Below are 23004 nucleotides of genomic sequence, written 5' to 3'. Positions count from 1 at the left end.
CTTTTTGGCAATAAATCTTATACCGTTGCAAACACGACAGTAAGGTGACAAAAAATACTTGGCGCACATGCAGTGAGGGAGTGGAGCTCTGTCTCTCTGCAGATCTCAACACAGCTGCTGCTCCGCTGTGTTATCTCTGCAGAGATAACACAGCTGCTGCTCATCCCACAAATGCATGTTCCTTACAAATGGGGCACCATTTGAAAGGGAACTGAACAGGCTTTCCAACGGTATAAGATTTATTGCCAAAAAGCATTGTTACCACAGAGAAATAATCTACCAAACTATCTACAATCTACTAAATTACTTTTTCTGCTGTTTAGATCAGATGTATTTTTTATTGCTGAAGATGTATGTACATTTTGCCTCGTATTTATGGATTGATTGAATAAAACAGATTTGAAATAGAAGCTTTTTGTATTGAAAGAGGGAGCACTGACGTGCAGAGTGAGACACAGAAGAACAGAAGCTGTGTTCTCACTGAGATCTAAAACCTGTTGAGACAGAGCTCCACTCCCTCACTGCATGTGCGCCAAGTATTTTTTGTAACTTACTGTCTAGTTTGCGCACACAAAAAAACACTTGCACGATCGACATATACAGTTTTCTGGGTGAGGACGGCCTGGTTTCAAATTACTAATAATCACTCACCAACCTGAAGAACAGCTTTCTAATGTTGTGGTTTCTTGACACCGCAGAGGCCCACTTTCCCTCAATTTCATCTGTGTCCTCTTCTTCAAGATCAAATAGACAAAAACCAGAAGTGCTAGCAAAATGTAGGCTCTCTTGAATATTTGTGTGAATCAAATTTGACTTATTCTATGAAAAACTAAAGCCAAAATTAAATTGTTTCTCAGAGTACAGGGGTTTAGAAACTGGCACTCGCTAGAAAACATAAACTATCTCAAGTGTTGTACGTAAACAGCAACTAGCAATTTGTTAACTTCACTTCTAGTAAAGCAGCAAGTTTTCAATTCAGTTTAAAATGTTCAAGATGCACACATGACATTAATCTGTGCTTGCAAGTACCTGTACGCAGCTATTTCACCAAAGGGCATGACTGTACTTTTAAAGCTTTCTAGTGTTCCTGTTTTTCCTCTGGAATGTCAGCCCTCTTTTCTATAACACTCAGTCGATCAGTCAGTCGGACATCAGCTAGTGAAGAAGCCAGTCAGCATCCATCATGGCTGTTAACATCCCAGGAGTGATAGTGATGGTGTTTTTCTACCTGCTGGTCCTTGGGACCGGCATCTGGGCTTCTTTCAAGTCCAAAAGGGAACAGAAGAAAAGTGCAGCCACTGGAACGGAGATGGCCCTGCTGGGAAACCGGAGCATTGGCTTGGTGGTGGGGATCTTCACAATGACAGGTGAGGGGAACACAGCTGACACAACTAGGACGGAAACTGTGAATTACAAAGTTGTGATTATTAAGGAAATATATTTATAAGATTATAAAATATCTTTGAAGTCCTTTACAGATCAGGCATTATATCTGCTGGCTGCAAACTGATACAAACAGTTTCCATTAAGCAACGTGGTTGATGTTTTGAATAAATAAATACATATTTAAACAAATTCTGCACGAAGCTGTAACATTATAATGAAAACACTGCATAGAGTTCCTGTACAAACAGCCCACAACAGCCCAATGAAATATAGGCTGCGAAGAATGAGCAGGACTAAGGAATGTATAAAAACAAGGTCATCATTGAGGTTGTTTAGTCTTTTAAAACATAGTTAAGAATACCAAGAAAGGCAGAAACATTTCACGAGCGTAATTAATCATTGTTTCACAATTAAGATAAAATGGTGATCATTATTTTTTATTCCAAGGCGCTTGCACCGAGGTCCCTAAGCATCACTGACCAGCCAATAATATGACATTAAATCAAACCCTCGAGAGTAAAATACAACAACGGTTCCCAACAAAATAAAAGTTATAATCAAACTGTATTCATTCATTCAACTGTATTTATTATGTATTTATTATGTATTACAAAAATGAAACATGAATGTTAAACCTGGTGTTATCCAATATTCAGATTATAGAAATGTATGGAGATGAGCACATATGTAACAATATATTACATAATTTGCATATTTTAACATGACATTCCCGGAAACTTGTAATACAAAAAATATTGTCTTAATGTCAATAATCAACTGGAAGTTTCATGGTGATATCTATTAGTTAAAATGTTTACCCTATTCAAAGGTCTTCCCCTCTCCTCTCTTCCTCTGTATTAAATCAGACAGATCTTTTTAAATGTGTGAAACCTGTAATAATAAATTGTTTCAGTCCAAATGTTTTGGAATCATTCATTTCGACGACAGCATTTTTAAAACTGATAGAATGGTATCATATCATCATGAGATGATCTCACTCAAAGTGTATCAATGATGATGAATAATCACCCAACCTGTTGTCCTCTGTCCAAATAGCTGCTGTTTGTCTGCTAAATGACTTGCTGTGTGTTAATCCATCCCATAGCTACGTTTGTTGGAGGAGGCTTCATTGTTGGCACAGCTGAGATGGTGTACACGCCTTCTATGGGACTAACCTGGATAATGGTGATGTTAATGGCATTCAGCTCATCTTTAATTATTGGTAAGAGTTTGAAATTACATCTGACAAAATACTGTATGTATAGACCTAAACAATAAATCTGAGAGTCATGAAGTTGAACTGTGCCACCAGATTAAATAATTAATTATTATTATTATCTATTATTATTATTATTATTATTATTATTATTAATAATAATAATAATAATAATAATAGATAATAATAACTAGAACTGCAAGCAGTTATGACGGAGTCCTAGCTTTCCCAGAGTTGCCCCAGAGGAACAGCAGAATCTGCAAGTCAAACCTAAAGCGCAATATTGCAAGCCTGAGCTCCAAGGTCTGTAGTAAATTGAAAATGCAGGCTTCCCATTTATATTCATTTTATACATCCATTCTAACAGGCCACGTCCATTGTGACCAATCAGTACAACATTGTAGGCGTGGCCTCAGGAGTGGACCTAGATCATACCCTTCAAGTTTCGTAAAAATCGCACGCACCCTTCATGAGAAATAATCTTTTCGTATTTGTAACGCCCCCTATTGGCCAATCTTAGCCGAGAGAAAAAGTAATCAATCCCAGGCCAGTGTGGAGATTTAATCTCTTCACCTAGACTTGGGTCTTCCCCGAGGTCTCCTCCCAGCTGGATGGGCCTGGAACACCTCCCTAGGGAGGCGCCCAGTGGGCATCCTTACCTGGATACCTGAACGTCCTTTCGACACAAAGGAGCAGCGGCTGTACTCCAAGTTCCTCACGGATGACTGAGCTTCTCACCCTATCTCTAAGGGAGAAGCCAGCCACTCTCCTGAGAAAACCCATTTTGGCTGCTTGTATCTGTGATGTAGTTCTTTGGGTCATGACCAAGCCTTCATGGCCATAGGTGAGGGTAGGAACAAAAATTGACAGGTAGATCGAGAGCTTTGCCTTCCGGCTCAGCTTTTTTTTCATTCAGTAAAGCAAATGTTACTGCCCCAGCTGCTCCGATTCACGGGCCGATGATGCAATCGGGGCCCCATTATCTGCAAAAAGCAGCAATGAGATCCCCAGCCCACTGAACTACAACCCCTTACTTCTATGAATACCCCTCAATATCCTGTCCATGATTATCACAAACAGGAAAGGTGACAGCTCTGGCGGAGGACAACCCCCATCTGAAACGACTCCGACTTACTACAGAGAACCCGGACACAGCTCTCACTTTGGACGTACAGAAATTGGATAGCCCTGAGAAGGGACCACCTCACCCCATATTCCTGCAGCCCCTTTCACAGTATCTCCCGGTGGACCCAGTCATACAATACATCAATCCCAGGGGCTTTGCCACTGTGGAGTTTTTTGACTACCTTAGTGACTTCCACCAGGAAAATTGACAACAATCCCCCATCAGCCTTCAGCTCAAAATCCTTCTCACCTACAAATCCCTCCATGCCCTTGGCCCACACTATTTTTCCGACGTCCTCCATCTGTACACCCCACCCTGAAACCTACGGTCCTCAGACGCTGGCCTGCTCTCCATTCCCCACACCAGACTCGGTGCCTTCGGAGAAAGATTCTTCAGTGTTGCAGCCCTGACCGATTAGAAAACCTTTCCTGCAAGTATCCGCAATACTTCATCCCTGGATATGTTTAAAAAACTCCTCAAATATCACCTGTTCACCACAGCCTACATCGTCCCTTAGCTCTGTTCCCCAAGTTGTTATTCATCTCTGTCTCCTGTCTCAGTGTGTTGTATGTACAGTTAATTCTCTAATCTGTCCTTGGGTTATTACTTATTTAGGACCAGAGTGTTTTATAACTTTTTTTTTTTTTTAAATGTTGCAATTCAGCAAATAAATACATTTTAATTGTGATGTCTTCTGTCCTATTCTAAATTAAGGTGGCTTGGTGTTTGCAAAGCCAATGAGAGAAAGAAGGTATGTGACAATGCTGGACCCTTTCCATGCCAAGTATGGAAAAGTACTAACAGCTGGACTCTGCTTGGTTTCACTTTCTCTTGATGTGCTCTGGGTGCCCACAACACTAATTGGTTTAGGTATGTTATACATAAATAAGCTCTTAACTTATACTTTGTTTACAATTCCTTTGTCTGTTAACACATTCCTTTATATGTTAAATGAAATAAATGTATACTTGGATATAAATTCTGACCTACACTGTGTAGATATAACTTACTTCAATGAATATAAAATGTCACTGATACAATATGTCTGACAGGAGGAACCATGAGTGTGGTCTTGGATTTGCCCTTCCCTGCGTGCATTTGGATCTCTGCTGCTGTCGCCATTAACTACACACTGCTGGGAGGTCTCTACTCTGTGGCCTACACAGATATTATACAGCTTGTGCTCATATTCCTCAGCTTGGTGAGTTTGATATACTTTTAGATTTTAGTTTTAGGTTATTTCTAAGGTAATAGTCCAGGAATAAAAAAAGGACGTCTTTAAAAGTTTTTTGTGTTAAAATATTACCATTTCTATTTGTCTCTGCAGTGGATCTGTGTTCCCTTTGTTTTGATGAGCTCTTACTCCTTGGACATTAGCCAGACACTGATGAACAACACCTTACACGCTCCCTGGATTGGTACACCAGGGCTGAAAAAGACCTGGATAATGATTGATGATTTCTTATTCTTCGTAAGAAAGCAACAATATGGCTGAAATCAAATGCAATTAATTCTCTTGATAGATGCTGTATCTTCAGTGTGAAGGAAAAATGTTACAGCATTTATGCTCATGAGGAATTAACTGACTAATTGTTTTACTTTAAGGCACTAGGGAGTATGGGATATCAGGCTTTCCACCAGAGGACTTTGTCGGCATCTTCAACATCCACAGCTAAGGTCACTTGCTTTGTCTCTGCTGTCATCTTGCCTGTATTTGGGATTCCTTCTATACTGCTTGGGGCAGTCGCTGCATCCACAGGTATGAATGAATGAATGAATGAATAGGTACTACAAATAAGTAGTAAGGAAGGACAGACTGGCGCGAGAGCAAGAGAGACAGACATACAGACAGACAGACAGACAGAAATAGACTGTGTGCTTACTTAAGTACGCTAAGACATTCATACACTAGGCAAAATGATTCTCTGCAAGATCTACTCTATTTGCCCGCTTCTGTGCATAAGTTCTATGTTTTGTTTTGTTCCAGGCTTTATGTACTGTATATAATAAGATATGGCAAATATGTAGTTATTGAAAAGCCATTTGATTACAGTATATCACTATCCTGCAACATTCCTAGGCAAGGCAAGGCAATTTTATTTATATAGCACATTTCAGCAGCAGGGCAATTCAAAGTGCTTTACATAAAACATTAAACATTAAAAAGCAAATTTAGAAATTATAAGAAATTAAAGAAAGGCAACATCAAAAAGAAAGGTCTTCAGCCTTGATTTAAAAGAACTGAGAGTTGCGGCGGACCTGCAGTTTTCTGGAAGTTTGTTCCAGATATGCGGAGCATTAAAACTGAACGCTGCTTCCCCTTGTTTAGTTCTGACTCTGAGGACAGCAAGTAGACCTGTCCCAGAAGACTGAGAGGTCTGGGTGGTTCATACTGTAGCAGCAGATCAGAAATGTATTTTGGCCCTAAACCGTTTAGCGATTTATAAACCAGCGTTAGTATTTTGAAATCAATTCTTTGAGGCACTGGAAGCCAGTGTAGAGACTTCAGTACTGGAGTGATGTGATCCACTCTTTTGGTCTTAGTGAGGACTCGAGCAGCAGCGTTCTGAATAAGCTGCAGCTGTCTGATTGATTTTTTAGGGAGACCTGTAAAGACTCAGTTACAGTAGTCTAGTCTACTGAAGATAAAAGCATGGACAAGTTTTTCCAAAACCTGCTGAGACATAAGTCCTTTAACCCTTGATATATTTTTAAGGTGGTAATAGGCTGACTTTGTAGTTGTCTTAATGTGGCTGTTAAAATTCAGGTCTGAGTCCATGACTACACCAAGATTTCTGGCTTTGTCTGTTGTTTTTAACATTGTCGTTTGAAGCTGTGCGCTGACTTTTAATCCTTCCTCTTTTGCTCCATAAACAACCACCTCAGTTTATTCTTCATTTCATTTAAGAAAATTCTGGCACATCCAGTCGTTAATTTGTTCAATGCACTTAGTCAGTTTTTGTATTGGACTATAGTCCCCCAGGCATTAAAGTGCCCATATTATAAGGTGACCAGATTTCTGAGACAAAATCCGGGGATATTTTCAGCTCAGAAGCGTAAATACCTTCAAAATAGGTAATGTTTTTATCTTTGTAAACTCAAAACGGGGACACTGCCCCAGGGGCGTCACTAGACCTAGAGCTGCACTGGGGCACAAGCCCCCCTAGGGGGGTCCATAGGCATGCTCCCCCTGTTTAAATGCATCAATCTGGTGCACTTTGAAAACAAATTCAGACAAGCAGCAGGGGGGGGTTCTATTTGTGGAGTAGTTTTGGAGACATGCCTCTTTGTAATTATGACATATATTAAAAAAAACTTTGTGATGTAGTACAACCAGCAGAACACTAATTATGTGTGAGGTAAGTTTAGAGACACAACTCAATTTAATTATTAAAATATGAAATGTTTTTGGCAAAAAATATTCCCCAAAATTATGCTTATTTTTGAAAGGTATGTGCTGTAGTACAACCAGCAGGGGGGGCTTCTATGTGTGGAGTAGTTTTGGAGACATGACTCTCTGTAATTATGACATATATTACATTTTTATTGGCAAAAAATATTCCCCAAAATTAGGCATATGCCTATTTTTGAAAAGTAAGTGCTGTAGTACAACTAGCAGGAGACCAGTTATAATTGAGGTAGGTTTGGAGACACTACCTTATTTAATCATTAAATTAATAAATATTTTTGTTGTATCTCTTTTCGGTGTTGTAGTCTGTAGACGGTAGTTTGTAGAAGCACTCGTCTTACTGCCATTTCTCCAGCTTGGAGGACGGTTCGTTTTGATGAAAATGAGTTTGTAGCTCGTTGTTTACCTTACTACGGTAGATGTGTTGTTTGTGATTTAATAACATTTCACTGCAGATTAATTGATCCCGGAAGTTCAAATCTGTGAATATCTTTCTAACTTTACTGAAGTTGAGCTCTGAGCAGCGCTGCTCTGGCTGTCTTGAGCCTGCGCATGTAGGTGCGCGACTATACGTTTGGTCACTGTTTTCTTTCTTTCATTCCAATTTCGGGTCTGTCAGTCACAGTGAAAACCGGGGCCATTTCCGGGGACAGCTCCAGCCGGGGACAGGTCACCGAAACTGGGGACAGGTCACCGAAACCGGGGACTGTCCCCGGAAGCCGGGGACGTCTGGTCTACCTACCATTCATTTTGGCGTCCCTTTGACAGCAAATAACTTTACATCTGAAGCGTTTAAAGACTCTATTTGTCACGACAATGTATAAAAGGCCTTGGATCTCACGTTATGGCTCCGTAGCAGACGTTTTTGTAAAAATAGGCTACCGATTGTGTCATAACCACGCGACTTATATACCAAATACAGTGCACATGGAAGAGGAACATACATGGTCCTTTGTTAAAGAATACTAAAAGAAATAAATCAACTAAAATAGTTAAAGTTGTATTTGTCCCTGACCAGTCTGCTATTGTTGGAACCACTAACATGTGTATAGCACTTTATATATATCCTTCATCACTGAATTCATTTAAAACACATTTGCAACTGTATCAGCCTTTTCTAATTATCATTAGATTCACCGGGAAAAATTCACCAGGGAATTTCGCAGACCACCGGCCCAGTTTGTAGATGTTAGTTAGATGGCACCAACATTTGGCCTAATCATAACTGGCCTGGCAACACAAAGGCCAATGTTTTTTTTTAGATCTGTGTGGTGACTTATTATGCCGGGGGTCTGGGGGTCCACCCCCAGAAAATGATGAGCGTTAAACACTTAATTTCCTACATTCAGGTGAATTTTTGTGGGAGTTATTTCTACCTTTTTCTGAATCAATTTATGCTGGACATATATTTATGTAAAGGGAAACATAGGGGATCATTAAAAAAATAAAAACATAATGGAATATATTGCAATAAGGCTCTGAGGCATTCTGTATTGCTTTCAACTATTTATTCTCTGGCAGATCGACTTTTCTGAGTCAGAATACATGCAGCCTAGGCATCATTTACTCCTCCCTCCTCTTTTGCATCTTTTGTTGGGGAAGTAACCTCCTTAAATGTGCATATACAATTATTCACCTTAATGATACATTAATTAATTTTAATGAATTAATAAACTCCTGGACTGTAATATTTCAGATGTGTTTTGAGCAAGATTTTTGCTCATGTCTAAAACTTTTGCACATTCAAAAATATATCTGTGTTCTCTGTGATTTGGAGGAATTCTGATATTTTGATACAGACACTATATTTCAGAAAATAATCTACCTGCACCGTAGTCTGCTGTGCATTACGTGATTGTTTAGCTAGGGAAGTGGCTGTACGCTGCTCTACATCGAAGGTGGAAAACCGAAACTACTGCAGAAATACACAGAGCACAAACGCGACACATCTGCTGCAGCATGCCCACAGCAGAGCCTTAGACTTAGACTCTGTCTGTTAACGTTACCGATAGACTTCCAAACGTGACGAGGAAAAAAAGAGGTGTTATACGTTATAAACCGACAAGGGCTATGCCATTTGGGGAGGGTCCACTCACTGATCCCCCTATATTTCTGAAAGTCCTAGACATGGTTGTGACCTGCACTTTGTTAGTGCTTTCTGATTAGCTTGTGTTTGTATTGAAATAAGAGGCTGCTGCAGCCCGCCGTACGGGTTGAGCAGAGGCTGCACAGTTTGACCAGCGGGCAGCGGCCACACACCAGGGTTAGAACTGCTAAGAACTTGCAATGTATAACTATTATGAGACCGGCCCTCTCGGCCGCGAAACACTACGGGCCCACCGGGAAAAGTCCCAACTCTCCTGATTGCCACTCCGCTTCTGGTCCTCCAGGTTATTGTGGTTGATCGTATGAAATTGCAACACGGTCTCACGGCAGTTCGTGAAATTGTCACATTATTTTTAATCTATTGATTCGTGTACAACACGTTAATCAAATTTTTTTCGTGGTGGCCAGCACCATCTCTATACGGAGATTAACAGGGAAAGCAAACATCACACCCCGGGACACAGCCGCGGGGGACACGCGACAATTTATGGGATGGCGGAGGTTGGGTTTAGGGAAAAAAACAACAGAGAAAGGACGCCTCACACACCGGGAAATGGCCGTGGGGGACGCACAACAATAACGGGATGGCGGAGGTTGGGTTAAGGAAAAAAACAACGGAGAAAGGACGCCTCACACACCGGGAAATGGCCGTGGAGGAGGCACGACAATAACGGGATGGCGGAGGTTGGGTTTAGGAAAAAAACAACGGGGAAAGGACGCCTCACACACCAGGAAACAAGCGCGGGGGAGGACGCCTCACATGCCGGAGACGACCACAGGGAACACGCGACGATAACGGGACGGTTAACAGGGAAACAAAACGTCACACGCGGGACGTGATCCCCGGCCTCTGGGGTGAAAGTCCTGAATTGTTTGACCCATCCACCACCCCAACCAACCTCCTTACGCTGATTTTCGGCATTTCATACTACTCGCTACTGTAGTTGTGCTGTGATCACGACATATGCTTCCCATTTAAATACATTAGTTTACATTTTTGTGCTGGCCACTACGAAAAAAAACGAGAAAAACGTCCCCATGTACACAAATCAATAGATTAAATAACGTGACCATTTCACAAACTGCCATGAGACTGGGTTGGAAATTGTGTCATATTGGACTTTGTTTTAGCTGGACACATCCTGTACTTGATATGGAGGCATTGACAGTTTGTCTAATTTTCTGAATTGTGATGGCGAAGTCATTGCAGGCCTTGTTCAGCTTTTCTGATCTTACCAGTGTGGCATTTCTCCATGAAGATTTTTTCTTACCAGAGACAGCTTTAACTCTACTGGTAGCAATGCTATCCAAGCCCGGATTACCCAATGGGCATTATGGGCACGGGCCCAGGGGCCCAGGAGCACTTGGGGCCCAAGCAAAGTCTTGATAATTATCCAGTCAGAATAAAATAAAAGTTTTTTACAAAAAATTAAGTCTCGTGATTGTGTGTTTTAGTCAGTTGGATGACTGGACAGGTAATGATTGGGAGAAGGCTGCATGCTCTGTGTAGATTGGCTAATGGTAAAGGTGGGTGGGCATAGAGCAGGTTGTTTACATCGTACTGATTCAAGATCAGTTTTCTAAGAACAAGTTGAGATTGAAAGAGTGGAATTAATTTGTAACAGATCCCCGGTCAGATTGGGGTGTATCAGCGAGTGAAAGTGTGGAAAAGGAATCGAAAGAAGCGGCTGCTATAAAAAGTGTCCCACGAATAAATAGCTTTTTTAAAAGAGCTGGGAATGATGAAGAGGAGGATGTCGAGGAGCTAGCCAATGTTAGCTTGGAAGAATCGTTGCCTTCAACCAGCTACGCTCAGTCACAGCTAACGGTAGCTAACGGTAGCTAACGTTAACTTTAGTGAAGTTGTTGTGGAAAAAGACAGAGATGAGGCTGGTGTTCCGGTTTAACGAGAGACCATATTAACTGCCGCCCGTCAGCCAAATGCGTCTGTTGTTGTCGTAGTGACGACAGCTGTTGAAAACGGGAAGAGAATACGTAGCTGTCCGCGTGAATGCCTTTTTGTTAAGTTGTCATTAAAATGTTAAAACATAACAACGTTTACGTTACCTCTCTGATTTGTCTTTAGAGTCTTATCTGAGGAAACTCGTCAGTTGCGTTTCAAATGTGGCTTGCTGTTAAGAAAAAAAGGAAGACAGCGTTGCTCTTCCTGTTAATGTCTATAATACGTTTTATTGAATACACCTATTCGTCTTCAGAGCTTGTTTAAGTAAACAATGTCACATAGAAAACTATTTAGCCCTTTTAAAAGTAGAAAATAAATTAATAAACAACTTGGATTCGAATTCGTACCATTGTGGGAAAATATATGAGACTCAGCAGTCTAACGCAGTGCGCCGTCACATCGCATCATTAACTGATGGGCATGGCATGATATGAACTCCAACGTCACACAGAGTCTCTTAAAATCAGGAGGCAGCCAGATCAAGTTGTGACCACACTGCATGCAGAAATTGCTCAGAAATTGTCTTTATTTGTTTGATTCCCACAAAATGCACATGACTGGTATGTTTTTCCATGGTAAGCACATAGAAATAAACTTCAAACTCAAATGTCCATCTCAGATAAACCAAATAATGAATAAATTAATAAAGAAAGAAACATCACGGGATTCAAACTTGTGCCATTGTGGGAAAATAAATGGGAAAGGCAGCAGACCAACTCTGTGTGCAACAGGCTCTACAGTAAAAAGTATAGCATTAAAATATCCAATACATCATATCTTTAAAACAGGAGGCAGTCATCAAGTTGTGACCACACTGTCCATGCACATAAGACCATTTTGGTATTTTACTGGTTTCCAACACAAATAACAGCCATTTAAACTCAGATAATTGAAACCATAATATCGCTGCAAATCAATGAAATGTTGATGTGGTAATACTTGGCTAAAGTTAAAAGATCCCACATCAGCTTCACAATGAATAAAGAAATTCAAGGCAAAAATGCATAGAATCGAGCAGTGGAAGGCCACTTTCCAAGAACGGTAAGGGATGTTAAACACTGACGTTAAATATAGTCCTATTTAGAAAAAAATAGTCCAAATAAATAAAAAACCTGGCTTGAATTACAGTCGGGGAAGTAGGCCTCCATCCTCTGCTGAACCTTTTGGATGAAGCTTTTAATGTCCTTTTGCACATGTTAAACAAATTATGATAATACACTAGAATATATAATGTATACAAAAGTCTGTATAAAACTATATATTTTTGTTCTCGCTTAAACTTGTAGGCAGGCTACTTAGTAGACCAAACCTCCGGGACCTCTTAACCTGGGACCCTTGCTGTCATCAGGTCAGCTGCTAGCTGCTAGCTGCTAGCTGCTATCATCCTCGTTTTTCCTGCCGCCACGGCATCACTATTTTATGAATGAAACATGGCGGAGAAACGTAAAAGTGCTGATAACTCCTCTGTATCAAAAAAGAAAATAAGGGAAAGTTACCTCAACTTCGGTTTCGGATGGGGGGCTCAGCTTTTCTTAGACATCAGTAGGGGGGGGCGCCAAGGAAAAAAGGTTGGGAACCACTGGTCTAGATAGTGATGTAGAACAGTAGATGTACACAAATTGTATGACAACAAAGGAGAACAGTTGAACATGCCAGGGCAGATGAATAGTGCAAAAGAGCGTAAACAGATATGAAAGCAGTGCAGGTGAGGATGTGCATTTGTGCAACTGTGCAAAGGGGCATAGCAGAGATAATGGAATAAGGGTGTGCAAAACAGAGCATGAATGATTAGATTACATTCAACTTTATTGTCATTGTGCAGAGTACGAGTACAAAGACAGCGAAATGCAGTTAGCGTCCAACCAGAAGTGCAAAAAAAAGACAGGTGGTGCATAGGCAGGACAATAAATATATTGCAGTGTTATAAGAGCAGAATAAATATAGCTATGTAATATGAACAATGTCTGAACATGTACAGATATGTGCAAAGTAGTAGCAGTGACATTGTACTAGTAGTAAGAATAATAGATATAGATATATGCAGTGTATTAACAGAATATATAATAAGAAAAACAGAATAAATATGGATATTATGTATTAACTATATAGACAGATATGTACAGTATATACAGCTATGTGCAGTGTGGTAACATTATAAGAGTAGTAAGAATAAGTGTATGTGCAGGATGAATAGTACAGTACAGATGGAGAACAGTTAGCACATACAGTGATGTTACAGGAGCGCAGACAGACGTGCTTTAAAGGCAGTTAGTGGGATAAGGGTTTTGAGTTTCAGTGGTTTTTGTAGTTTGTTCCAGTCATTGGCAGCTGAGAACTGAAAGGAGTGGCGGCCAAAAGGAGGTGTGGGCTTTAGGGGTGACCAAGGAGATGTAACTTCTTGAGCGCAGGCTGTGGGTGAGCAAAGCTATTGTGACCAGTGAGCTTAGGTACAGCGGGGCTTTCCCTAGCAAGGACTTGTAATTGAGTTGGTACCAGTGAGTTAAGCGACAAGTGTGTAACGAGGGCCAGCCGACTAATGCATATAGGTTGCAGTGGTGGGTGTTATAAGGGGCTCTGGTCATGAAACATATGGCACTATGGTAGACAACATTCAATTTTTTCAGGAGAGAGTTTGAGGCAGTTCGGTAAATGACATAACTGAAATCGAGAATTGGTAAAATTGTTGAATAAATTGTTATTCACCAAGGCGAGTTTGGCAGCATGAGTGAAGGAGGCCCTGTTGTGGAATAGGAAACCGATCCTAGACTTACAGTGCTCATATTATGCTCATTTTTAGGTTCATAATTGTATTTAGAGGTTGTACCAGAATAGGTTTACATGTTTTAATTTTCAAAAAACACCATATTTTTGTTGTACTGCACATTGCTGCAGCTCCTCTTTTCACCCTGTGTGTTGAGCTCTCTGTTTTAGCTACAGAGTGAGACATCTCACTTCTGTACCATCTTTGTTTGGAGTCACACATGCGCAGTAAGTACTGCTAGCTTGTCAGAAGCAGAGTATGAGGGCGTGTCCTGACAGTAGTTAGGTAAGGACTACTAGCCAGTCAGAAGCAGAGTATGAGGGCGTGTCCTGACAGTAGTTAGGTAAGGACTACTAGCCAGTCAGAAGCAGAGTATGAGGGCGTGCCACGCTAGCAGCTATGCAAACATTATAACGTGTGTTACAAAGTGACGCACATTCGTCACGGAAGTAAAGGCTGGACTACAACAGAGCTGTTTGGAGCAGTTTGTGAACAGTGTTTTCTGTTGGAGATGGTAAGTCCCTTTGGGGTGGACTTTGGGCTTTTTCACTTTGTAAACCTATAATATGCACAAGAAAGATATATAACACAACAAAGGAAAGGGAAACAGCCAAAAAGCACAATATGAGCACCTGGTACAGTGGGGCTAGCAAGGACTTGTAAATTCGTTAGTACCAGTGAGTTAAACGTTGAGTGTGTAACGAGGGCCAGATGACTAATGCATAGAGGTTGCAGTGGTGGGTGTTATAAGTGACAGGTCATGAACATTCATGAGGGTGATGTGCATGCAGGACACAAAAAGTCCTCATCCACATTGGGACGTCCTACACACAGCCAATGAAACCATTGGGTGCATGATGTTCAATCTAACACAATTGAAAGAAAATATATAAATTAGATTTAGTCTTTATAAATAATGCACTATCCATGAAAATAACTTTAAAGGTATTTAAAGGTTAAATGCACAGAGGATCCGGTAGATTTCAAAATTATACACAGCGGATCGTAACTCGTCACTTTGTCAACATTAGTTTCTCCCTTTGCCACGGAATAATGTGTTGATCATCAAATCAACCTCAGACGCAACGCATGTAGTGGGCGAGGGTTTGATCCATCAGACGGAGCAAAATCGCAAGGGAGTCCTATGTGGAATCTGGGGCCACAGCTATGCTAGGCGATAGCAGCATCCATAGCAACCAAAACGTGTCAGTTTCACATTATTCTGGCGATATCTGAAAAATCTTCGCAACAACGAGCAAGCGAGTGATTATGTACATTCACTGAGTGAATATTATGAAAATAAAATATATATTTCTTGCTAGAAATGTAATCAAAACGCATTTTTATGCAGAAACTAACTCAAAATATAGATTTTTTCACTAAAAATGAGAGAAATGTCCGGCATGTTTTTTGTTCTCATGGCCAGAATCTTGAAAGTCACGTGACTTGGACGCAAAACAATAGGAAAAGAATAGGCAGGAAAAATGTAACAGTTATACAATTCAAGGGCCATTATTGTAACCCCTCTACGTTATTGCACTTTGGACCAACGTAGTCAGGGTAGTTTTTATATGAGACTGGGTTGATTGATTAGAATGCACTTACTACGAAGGTCCAATGCCTGTCCTTGCAGACAGCCCCAATCAACACGTCCCACTCAGTAACATCAAGCTGCAAGTGATCATTAGTTTTAGATGTCATAATTGTACCAAACACCTTTTAAAAGCAACTACTGTTGATGATTATCCTTACCGTTCTCATCCCCTTTGATGTCCCATTCCAGATGTCATTTCGAGGGTGTCAATCACCTTGATTTGCTTTTCGGTTATCCGTTGTGTCAACCACAACAGATAAGCATTGACAATCTACACAAAAATTATTAATGTAAATATCAAAGAGTAAAAGTCTTACAGCAGCTTACAATACAAGACTTAACTCACTCTCCAATTCCCTCCCAGGAGCCAAGTTGTTACAATCAGTTGTAAAAAGCTTATAGGAGCCCAACTTAGCCAATAGAATCTCCCCTATTTCTGAATTATGTCCGAGAACTGGAAATACAGAACATGTCAGTCATTTAAAAGAATATATAGCATTATAATACTTGATTTCACATTACTATGGAGAGGACTCTCTCCTGGGGATGTGGCTAGTAGAGGGTCAGAGGAGTTGATGGCAGGTGTATGGGGTTGAGAGTTTGAGGGGAGATTTGTGGCAGAGCTGGAGTGGGTGTTTGGTTGTTGTGAAGGAGATGGGCAGGCCAAAGGAGAGTTGCTAACCTTTTTTTAACTTGGCAGGAATCCTCTCTTCTGGCTCTATAAAATGGATCAATTGGTCAATGTTGGCCACAGTTTCTGTTGTTTGACCAACCAATTGTAGGCCTACAAATTTCCCCCTAATATTGGTTATCCTAAATGGACCAAGCATGTCACTCTCCATTTTTCCTCCTTTCCTCTGTTGCTGTCGGATGTTCTCTCTGAGGACAAAATCTCCACTATTGTCCTCACAACCTTTCTCCAACTTGCGTTTTCTTATGGTTTCCTGACTCTTCACGGCATTTTTCTGCACTCTCTGGTACACTTGTTGCCAATGCTCGTTTCCCTCATCAAACACCTCCTCCCTCAGAATAAGTTCTTCCACTTCTTCTGTTGTCACCTAAGGTACCAACATACCACATGGTGTTGTATTCCGAACTATTTATCCAAGTAATTATGACCACTTACTCCAAAACAAATACAGCAACGTACCTCATACTCTTCTGGCACCTCAGATGGGTATCTGGCCTCCCTTCCAAACTGTAAAAAAATATGGACTATACTGTGTGGTCAGCTGTTTTCTTGTCCTAAGTCCGAACGTGACTGGCTGGAGGAATGGGTCCCATTGTGTTGGCGTGTTCCTGGCCATTTTGTTGAGAGACCTGACATTTTTTGCATTGAATAACATAACAGCAGGCATTTTTAGGTTCCTAATTAAGTCCATAGTACTCATGCTGTGTAGGTGTAAATTGGCCAATTAAACAATGCACAGACCTGTGGATGGTGCCATTAAGCTTCTCAACCAAGCCATTGGTTTGAGGGTGGTATGGGGAATAGAAGCTCCGTTGAATGCCAAGGGCTTTAAAGAGCCATTCACCTTAAATTGAATTTTGCAGAAAAAAGGTCAGCATTTACAGTACGGCTCAGTAAGAAATAAGCAATGTTTGTCATGAGTGTTCACCTGGTTTTTGAACTCTGTCCCCTGGTCTGTAAGCAGTCTCTGAGATACACCAAATTTGTATACAAAATCCAGAATACAATTGGTCACCTCATCTGCTGATTTATTCTTCAGAGGATAGGCCTCTGCCCACTTTGTGAAATAATCAACCATTACACAAATGTATTGATTACCACCCTCAGTTACAGTCAGCTTCATGAGGTCCATCCCCACCAGTTCAAATGGCTCTGTTACCTAAAAGTTAAGAGTTGGATAATTAAACACCGGTACAGGAAGCTTGTACGCACATTTAGCTGCATGGGATATTCATTGCACAAATAACCTCACCTCTATTGGGTTTTACTGTTTTTTTTCTTTTAGACTGCATGCTTTGCCTGGCAACCAGGACACTGACTAATTTGAAGCCAAATAATATTCAAATGAATGTATATCATAGGCATTTGGTCAAGCAGAAACAGTAAGTAAGGGAAAAAGATCACGTGCGTTTTAATAGAATCCATTTAATTATTAATTCAATTTGACAGATTGATTTGTTCAGTTGGCCTTCATGTAAATAAACTGAGGTCATTTTGGGTGACCCTTTTAACTTACCCATTTGCAGATATCAGCCTCCATTCCAGGCCGAGGCTGATGTAACAACTTTTGCAAGATGCTCCTGCTTGTCTTGCCATCTCTGGCATATATAGTAAAGAACTCCATCTGGTCAAAAAAAGCTCAATTTATTCTAAATATAACAGAAAAAAATCATTGTGATTGAGGAAATATGACATTTGAACTTACCCTTAAGTACAAAATTTGAAGCTCTTCCCTTAATTGTGTATCTTTGCTGTTTTGTTAAACCCAAAGGGAATAAATTATGGACTATGAAGTCCATAATTTCTTTAACGAGTTTTGGATCCATTCTTTTTTTTTGTTCTTCCTTTTTTATCTTTTTTAAACAAACTTTTCTCCCTACTTCCAACACTGTTGTAACTTCTGCAAAGCATATATACTGATAGTACTAATGAGTAAATTGACTGCAAACTTGGCTTGATGGGCTCACCTAATTTGCACCTGCAATTGACATTATTGTCAATTCTGTGGACACACATGAGATGGCCAATAATCACAAAGAGGTGTGTTGTTTGGGTTAGCATATACTTCTGGCCTTATATTGTATGTTTTCTATAACTGATTATCCATAATCTTGTGTAACAATTTCGTATCCAGCCTATAAATAAATGGTTTGTGATATTTTCACATTTTAAGTAGCCTATAACATCAAGCTTGAAGCTACTAACATAAATAGCCTATATAATGAATCTTAATGTTAGTAGCTTAAGGCTACACGGTGTGGTCACAACTTGATCTGACTGCCTCCTGTTTTACAGTTTTTTACAATCACTTTGGCACTAATTTCAGAACCTTGACGTCATTTTTCAAAACTCTATCAAAATGCACATTTTTCTAAACTAAAACACTTTTTCACTATTTCAAAAAGCAATTCACATATTACATTTCAGATGATTGTCTATTCATTCCATTACAATGATCTAACTATCAATCGATACAACTGCTCAAAATGATAAGTAACTGTTGCATTACTCTTAATGCATAGTTGTATGGAAACAGACAAATAATATTCCATGTTTAGATCATGAAAGTTTCAAGATAACAAGATTCATTGTCACCAACTAGCGTGGAGCATGAACCAATTAGACTACATGATCTGTGGATGTAATATTTCATCATCATTCTTTACTGTAATGTACTACTGTTTACTGTATCAGATACTGTTTCTATGGTCCCATGTACCACCTTTCAGACTATTTACTGTATTGACAGTACTGCACTGTATGCATGCAGGCCCTTGGAATTGCTTGTCCAATTCTGCCAACTTGTTACTGATGATTGAGATATAAACTTTATATATATATATATATATATATATATATATATATATATATATATATATATATATATATATATATATATATATACATATATACTCATACCACATTGTTCGCCATGCCCAAAGATTTTTTCCAAGATGTTTGGCTAATTGCAATGTAGATGAGAACCTGTGGCCAAATCCACAAGACAGAGTTGATGAAGATGTAGAAGTACAGTAATCACTTCTTTTTTACTGTTTTGCTTTTTACAGTACAAGCAAGTTGAGGAACACTGCATTTGATGTTTTACAGTACTGTGTTTTCTTTTCTATTTTGTAGCTAATTATTTTGCTTTGATTCAAATAACCCTATGTTGTGATCGTAATGTATTGTTTTTCATCAATACATTTCACATTTTGTTCAATGATTCCACTGTGTCTGTAGTATTCTCTCTACTACTGCAGTACTTTTACAGGGATGCATTTACATCTATTACCATAATGAAACATGTATCAGCTATTTTGTACTACAATATTTAATGATGTACGAACGATGACCCAGTGGAACTATGGGTAGCTTGTGTGTGGGTGATCTAAAGTAACGTTTCAATGGCATTTCACAATCAATTCGTTTTTTGAACCGATGATTGTGCAAGTGCAAGATTTCTTTAAAGATATGAATGCACAATGCAATTTTTGAACATTGGAAAGCCTGTGTTACAAGTGATGACCGTTTTGAGTTTTGTGTCTAGAGTTTTGAACAATGACATCAAGGTTCTGAAATTAGTAGCAAAGTGATTGTAAAAAACTGTAAAGATATGATGTATGAGATATTTTAATGCTATACTTACCATCATTTACTGTAGATCCTGTTGCGCACTAAGTTGGTCTGCTGCCTTTCCCATTTGTTTATTTAAATTAATTAATTAAATTAATAAATTAATACATTAATAAATTAATAAATTAATAAATTAATAAATTAATAAATTAATAAATTAATGAATTAATACATTAATACATTAATAAATTAATTTTAATTAATAAATTAATAAATTAATAAATTAATAAATTAATAAATTAATAAATGAAATTAATATTTACATTGCTTAGTTGATAGTAGGCTCTTCTCAGCATACCTCAAACAGATAATGTGACTATTTTTCAGTGTTTCCTTCTTGTGTGTCCATGCCTCAGACTGGAACCTGACTTCCTATGGTTCTCCATCTCCATATGAACGAGGGGAATCAGCTCTAGTTCTGCCCCTGACCCTGCAGCACCTCACCCCGTCCTTCATCTCCATCATCGGTATTGGATGTGTGGCTGCCGCCGTGATGTCATCAGCTGACTCTGTTTTGCTTTCTGCAGCTTCTGTCTTCACCTCCAACATATACAAGAACATCCTGAGGCCTCAGGTGAAAAATGTATTTGTTCTTTTAGTTTGGTACACCGCATCAAAGAAAGCTACCTAAAGCACTGCTTGTTATTGTGAAGGTTTGACGTTCCTTTTGAAAGGTAAATGGATTGCACCATTCACCCCATTCACACACACACATTCATACACTATTAGCCGAGGCTACCATACAAGATCGCACCTGCTCCTAAGATAAACATTCACGCACATATGAGGTTCACTGTCAGTATCAGTATCTTGCCCAAGGACACTTCGACAAGTAGACTGCAGGGGCCAGGGATCGAAACGCCAATCTTCCGATTGGTGGATGACCGCTCCAGCTCCTGAGCCACAAAATAGAAGGAATGGAGTAAAGGACGGTATCAATTGAATAAAGTGGCATTATAGAGAAACAAACTAGGAAGAGGAGTGAATAGATAAGGAAGCAGTTAAAGAGTTATTTAAAGCAGGACAGTCTAAATTATCTGCTGTTTACCTGTTCTTCCTCTCTACTTTTTTTCTACAGGCATCAGACAGAGAGACTCAGTGGGTGATCCGTGCTTCTGTCTTGGTAGTGGGCTTAGTTGGTACATCACTGACCCACCTGGACAACAGCATATTATTGTTCTGGTTCATTGGTGGTGAAGTGGCCTATGTCATAGTCTTCCCTCAACTCGTCTGCGTCCTCTTCTTCAACATCTCCAACGGTTACGGGGCTGTTATGGGTTTCCTGGTGGGAACTGTGTTAAGACTTCTCAGTGGAGACCCATCACTAGGGTTAACACCAGTCATTCACTTCCCAGGATGCACTCTTGAGGACGGTGTTTATGTCCAGTACTCTCCAGTTAAGACCATCTCCATGCTGTCTGCCGTTGCTGCCATCTTGTTTTTCTCCTACCTTGCTTCTGTGCTCTTCAACAAAGGCCTGCTTCCTGAGAAGTGGGATGTGTTCAAAGTGAAAGTCCAGCACTCACCACAACCACTGACTCCAACAGATGGCGACACAGAACAGAAAGAGAATGAGAATTTAAATAGAAACAACTGCCAGACTGAGACATTGGAGCCAATGATTAGCACAAACTGTTAGCATTATTGTGTGTAGTAGTATCAGGTTTTTTAAGCATAATATAGACTAGTAAATAACATAGACTGTAAAAAAAACAAAATGATAAAAAAGATGTATGATGTGTCTCACTTCCTCCCACTGTACAAAAGTGAAATATTCCGGACACAGGGTGGCCATCTTGTAATTTTGGAGCATGCGCAGTAGTGATCGGGTAGTGGAGCCACGGAATCCAAGTCCTGTCCATACTGTTAATTGTGACCGTTGTCCCTGTTGTTATAGCATCAAATAACTAATAAAAACAAAATTTTCGCTTAACGTGACTCGCAACGCGGCACACAACAAATCTGTCCAATCTGAGTTTTCTGTTGCACGACTAAAACAACATTTGAACGTACCAAAACAAGTTCCTTCCCACAGCTATTTTGCAGCAGAACTGTGGCTCCGCTCAGCACTTAGCACCTTCTAAGACGATTGTGATTGGTTGCCACTCACAATATCCAAAAGATGCAGCCCTACTGTATCTCTGGTGACATCCCTACAGTCAAGATCATGTTTTTAATATATAAGCATAATCCAACCCATCCTTCTGTACTGTTTCCCGCTTCTACAAAATGCTCACCATTTCTAACAAAAACAAACTCACCAAGATCACACACGTCACCTCCAAAATGATCAGCTCCCCTACACCCAATATCTCAGACCTAAACGATAGAGCCATCATACACCTTGCCCTCACCATTGTCAATGACACCAATCACCCTCTATATCCACAACTTACATTACTGCCATCGGGCCGCAGATACAGGACTCTGAGGTGTGGAAGGACTCGCTTTGGCAGAGGTTTTGTTGCTTCAGCCATAGTATTGCTGAACAACCTATCTCTCTGACATTGTATAGATCCGGCGTCGCTGTTGTAAATGTGGTTGTTTCTAAGTGTCTACATACCTGTCTTTATGTTATCTGTTGATGTATTTGTCCGTGTATATTGCCATGTGCATGAAACAGACAGTGAAAACAAATTTAATTTCAAATATCTATCTATCTATATGAAGATATTAGGTATACAAGATGTACAATACTAATACTACTAATCATCCATTGACGCCAGCTCAATGACTTGTTGCTATTAAACTCCTGTTTAACTATTTGTATGATTGCTACTTTATTATCTTGCAATTAATGTTATTTAATTGGATAAAAAATAATATTGATGAACACCTCCTACAGATATTGTGATTTAGTGGATAGTGGGACACTTTAAATTGTGTTTTTAACATCTTTCTTTGTATCTAAGGAAGGATAAAGTCAGGGGAAACTGGACTTGGTAAGGTTTTTGAAGATGTTTCGTCCCTTATCCCTCTTCCAAAACGTCTTCAAGAACCATAACCAAGTCCAGTTGCCCTTGACTTTAACGTTCCTTTGATACTGGATGACTGAGAACATTCACAGACATCTCTTTTTAGTTTCTTAAAAATAATTTCCAGCAGCCATTCCCAGAACT

The 23004-nt window shown here is 39.8% G+C and overlaps 1 protein-coding gene across 1 annotated transcript; it reads left to right on the top strand.

Annotated features, from left to right (window-relative positions):
* The first annotated feature begins 1119 nt into the window (after positions 1-1119).
* Positions 1120-21524, top strand: LOC116036163 (high-affinity choline transporter 1-like). Its single transcript, XM_031279656.2, has 8 exons — positions 1120-1367; positions 2492-2608; positions 4443-4598; positions 4781-4929; positions 5056-5199; positions 5334-5487; positions 20242-20459; positions 20964-21524. The coding sequence occupies exons 1-8, from the start codon at positions 1184-1186 to the stop codon at positions 21522-21524; spliced, it is 1683 nt and encodes a 560-aa protein (XP_031135516.1). The 5' UTR covers positions 1120-1183.
* The last annotated feature ends 1480 nt before the right edge of the window (positions 21525-23004 follow it).

The sequence above is a fragment of the Sander lucioperca genome, chromosome 15, assembly GCF_008315115.2.
Source record: "Sander lucioperca isolate FBNREF2018 chromosome 15, SLUC_FBN_1.2, whole genome shotgun sequence".
Lineage (NCBI taxonomy): Eukaryota > Metazoa > Chordata > Actinopteri > Perciformes > Percidae > Sander > Sander lucioperca.
Note: the sequence above shows the minus strand (reverse complement) of the source record. Positions and strands in the feature narration are given on the sequence as shown.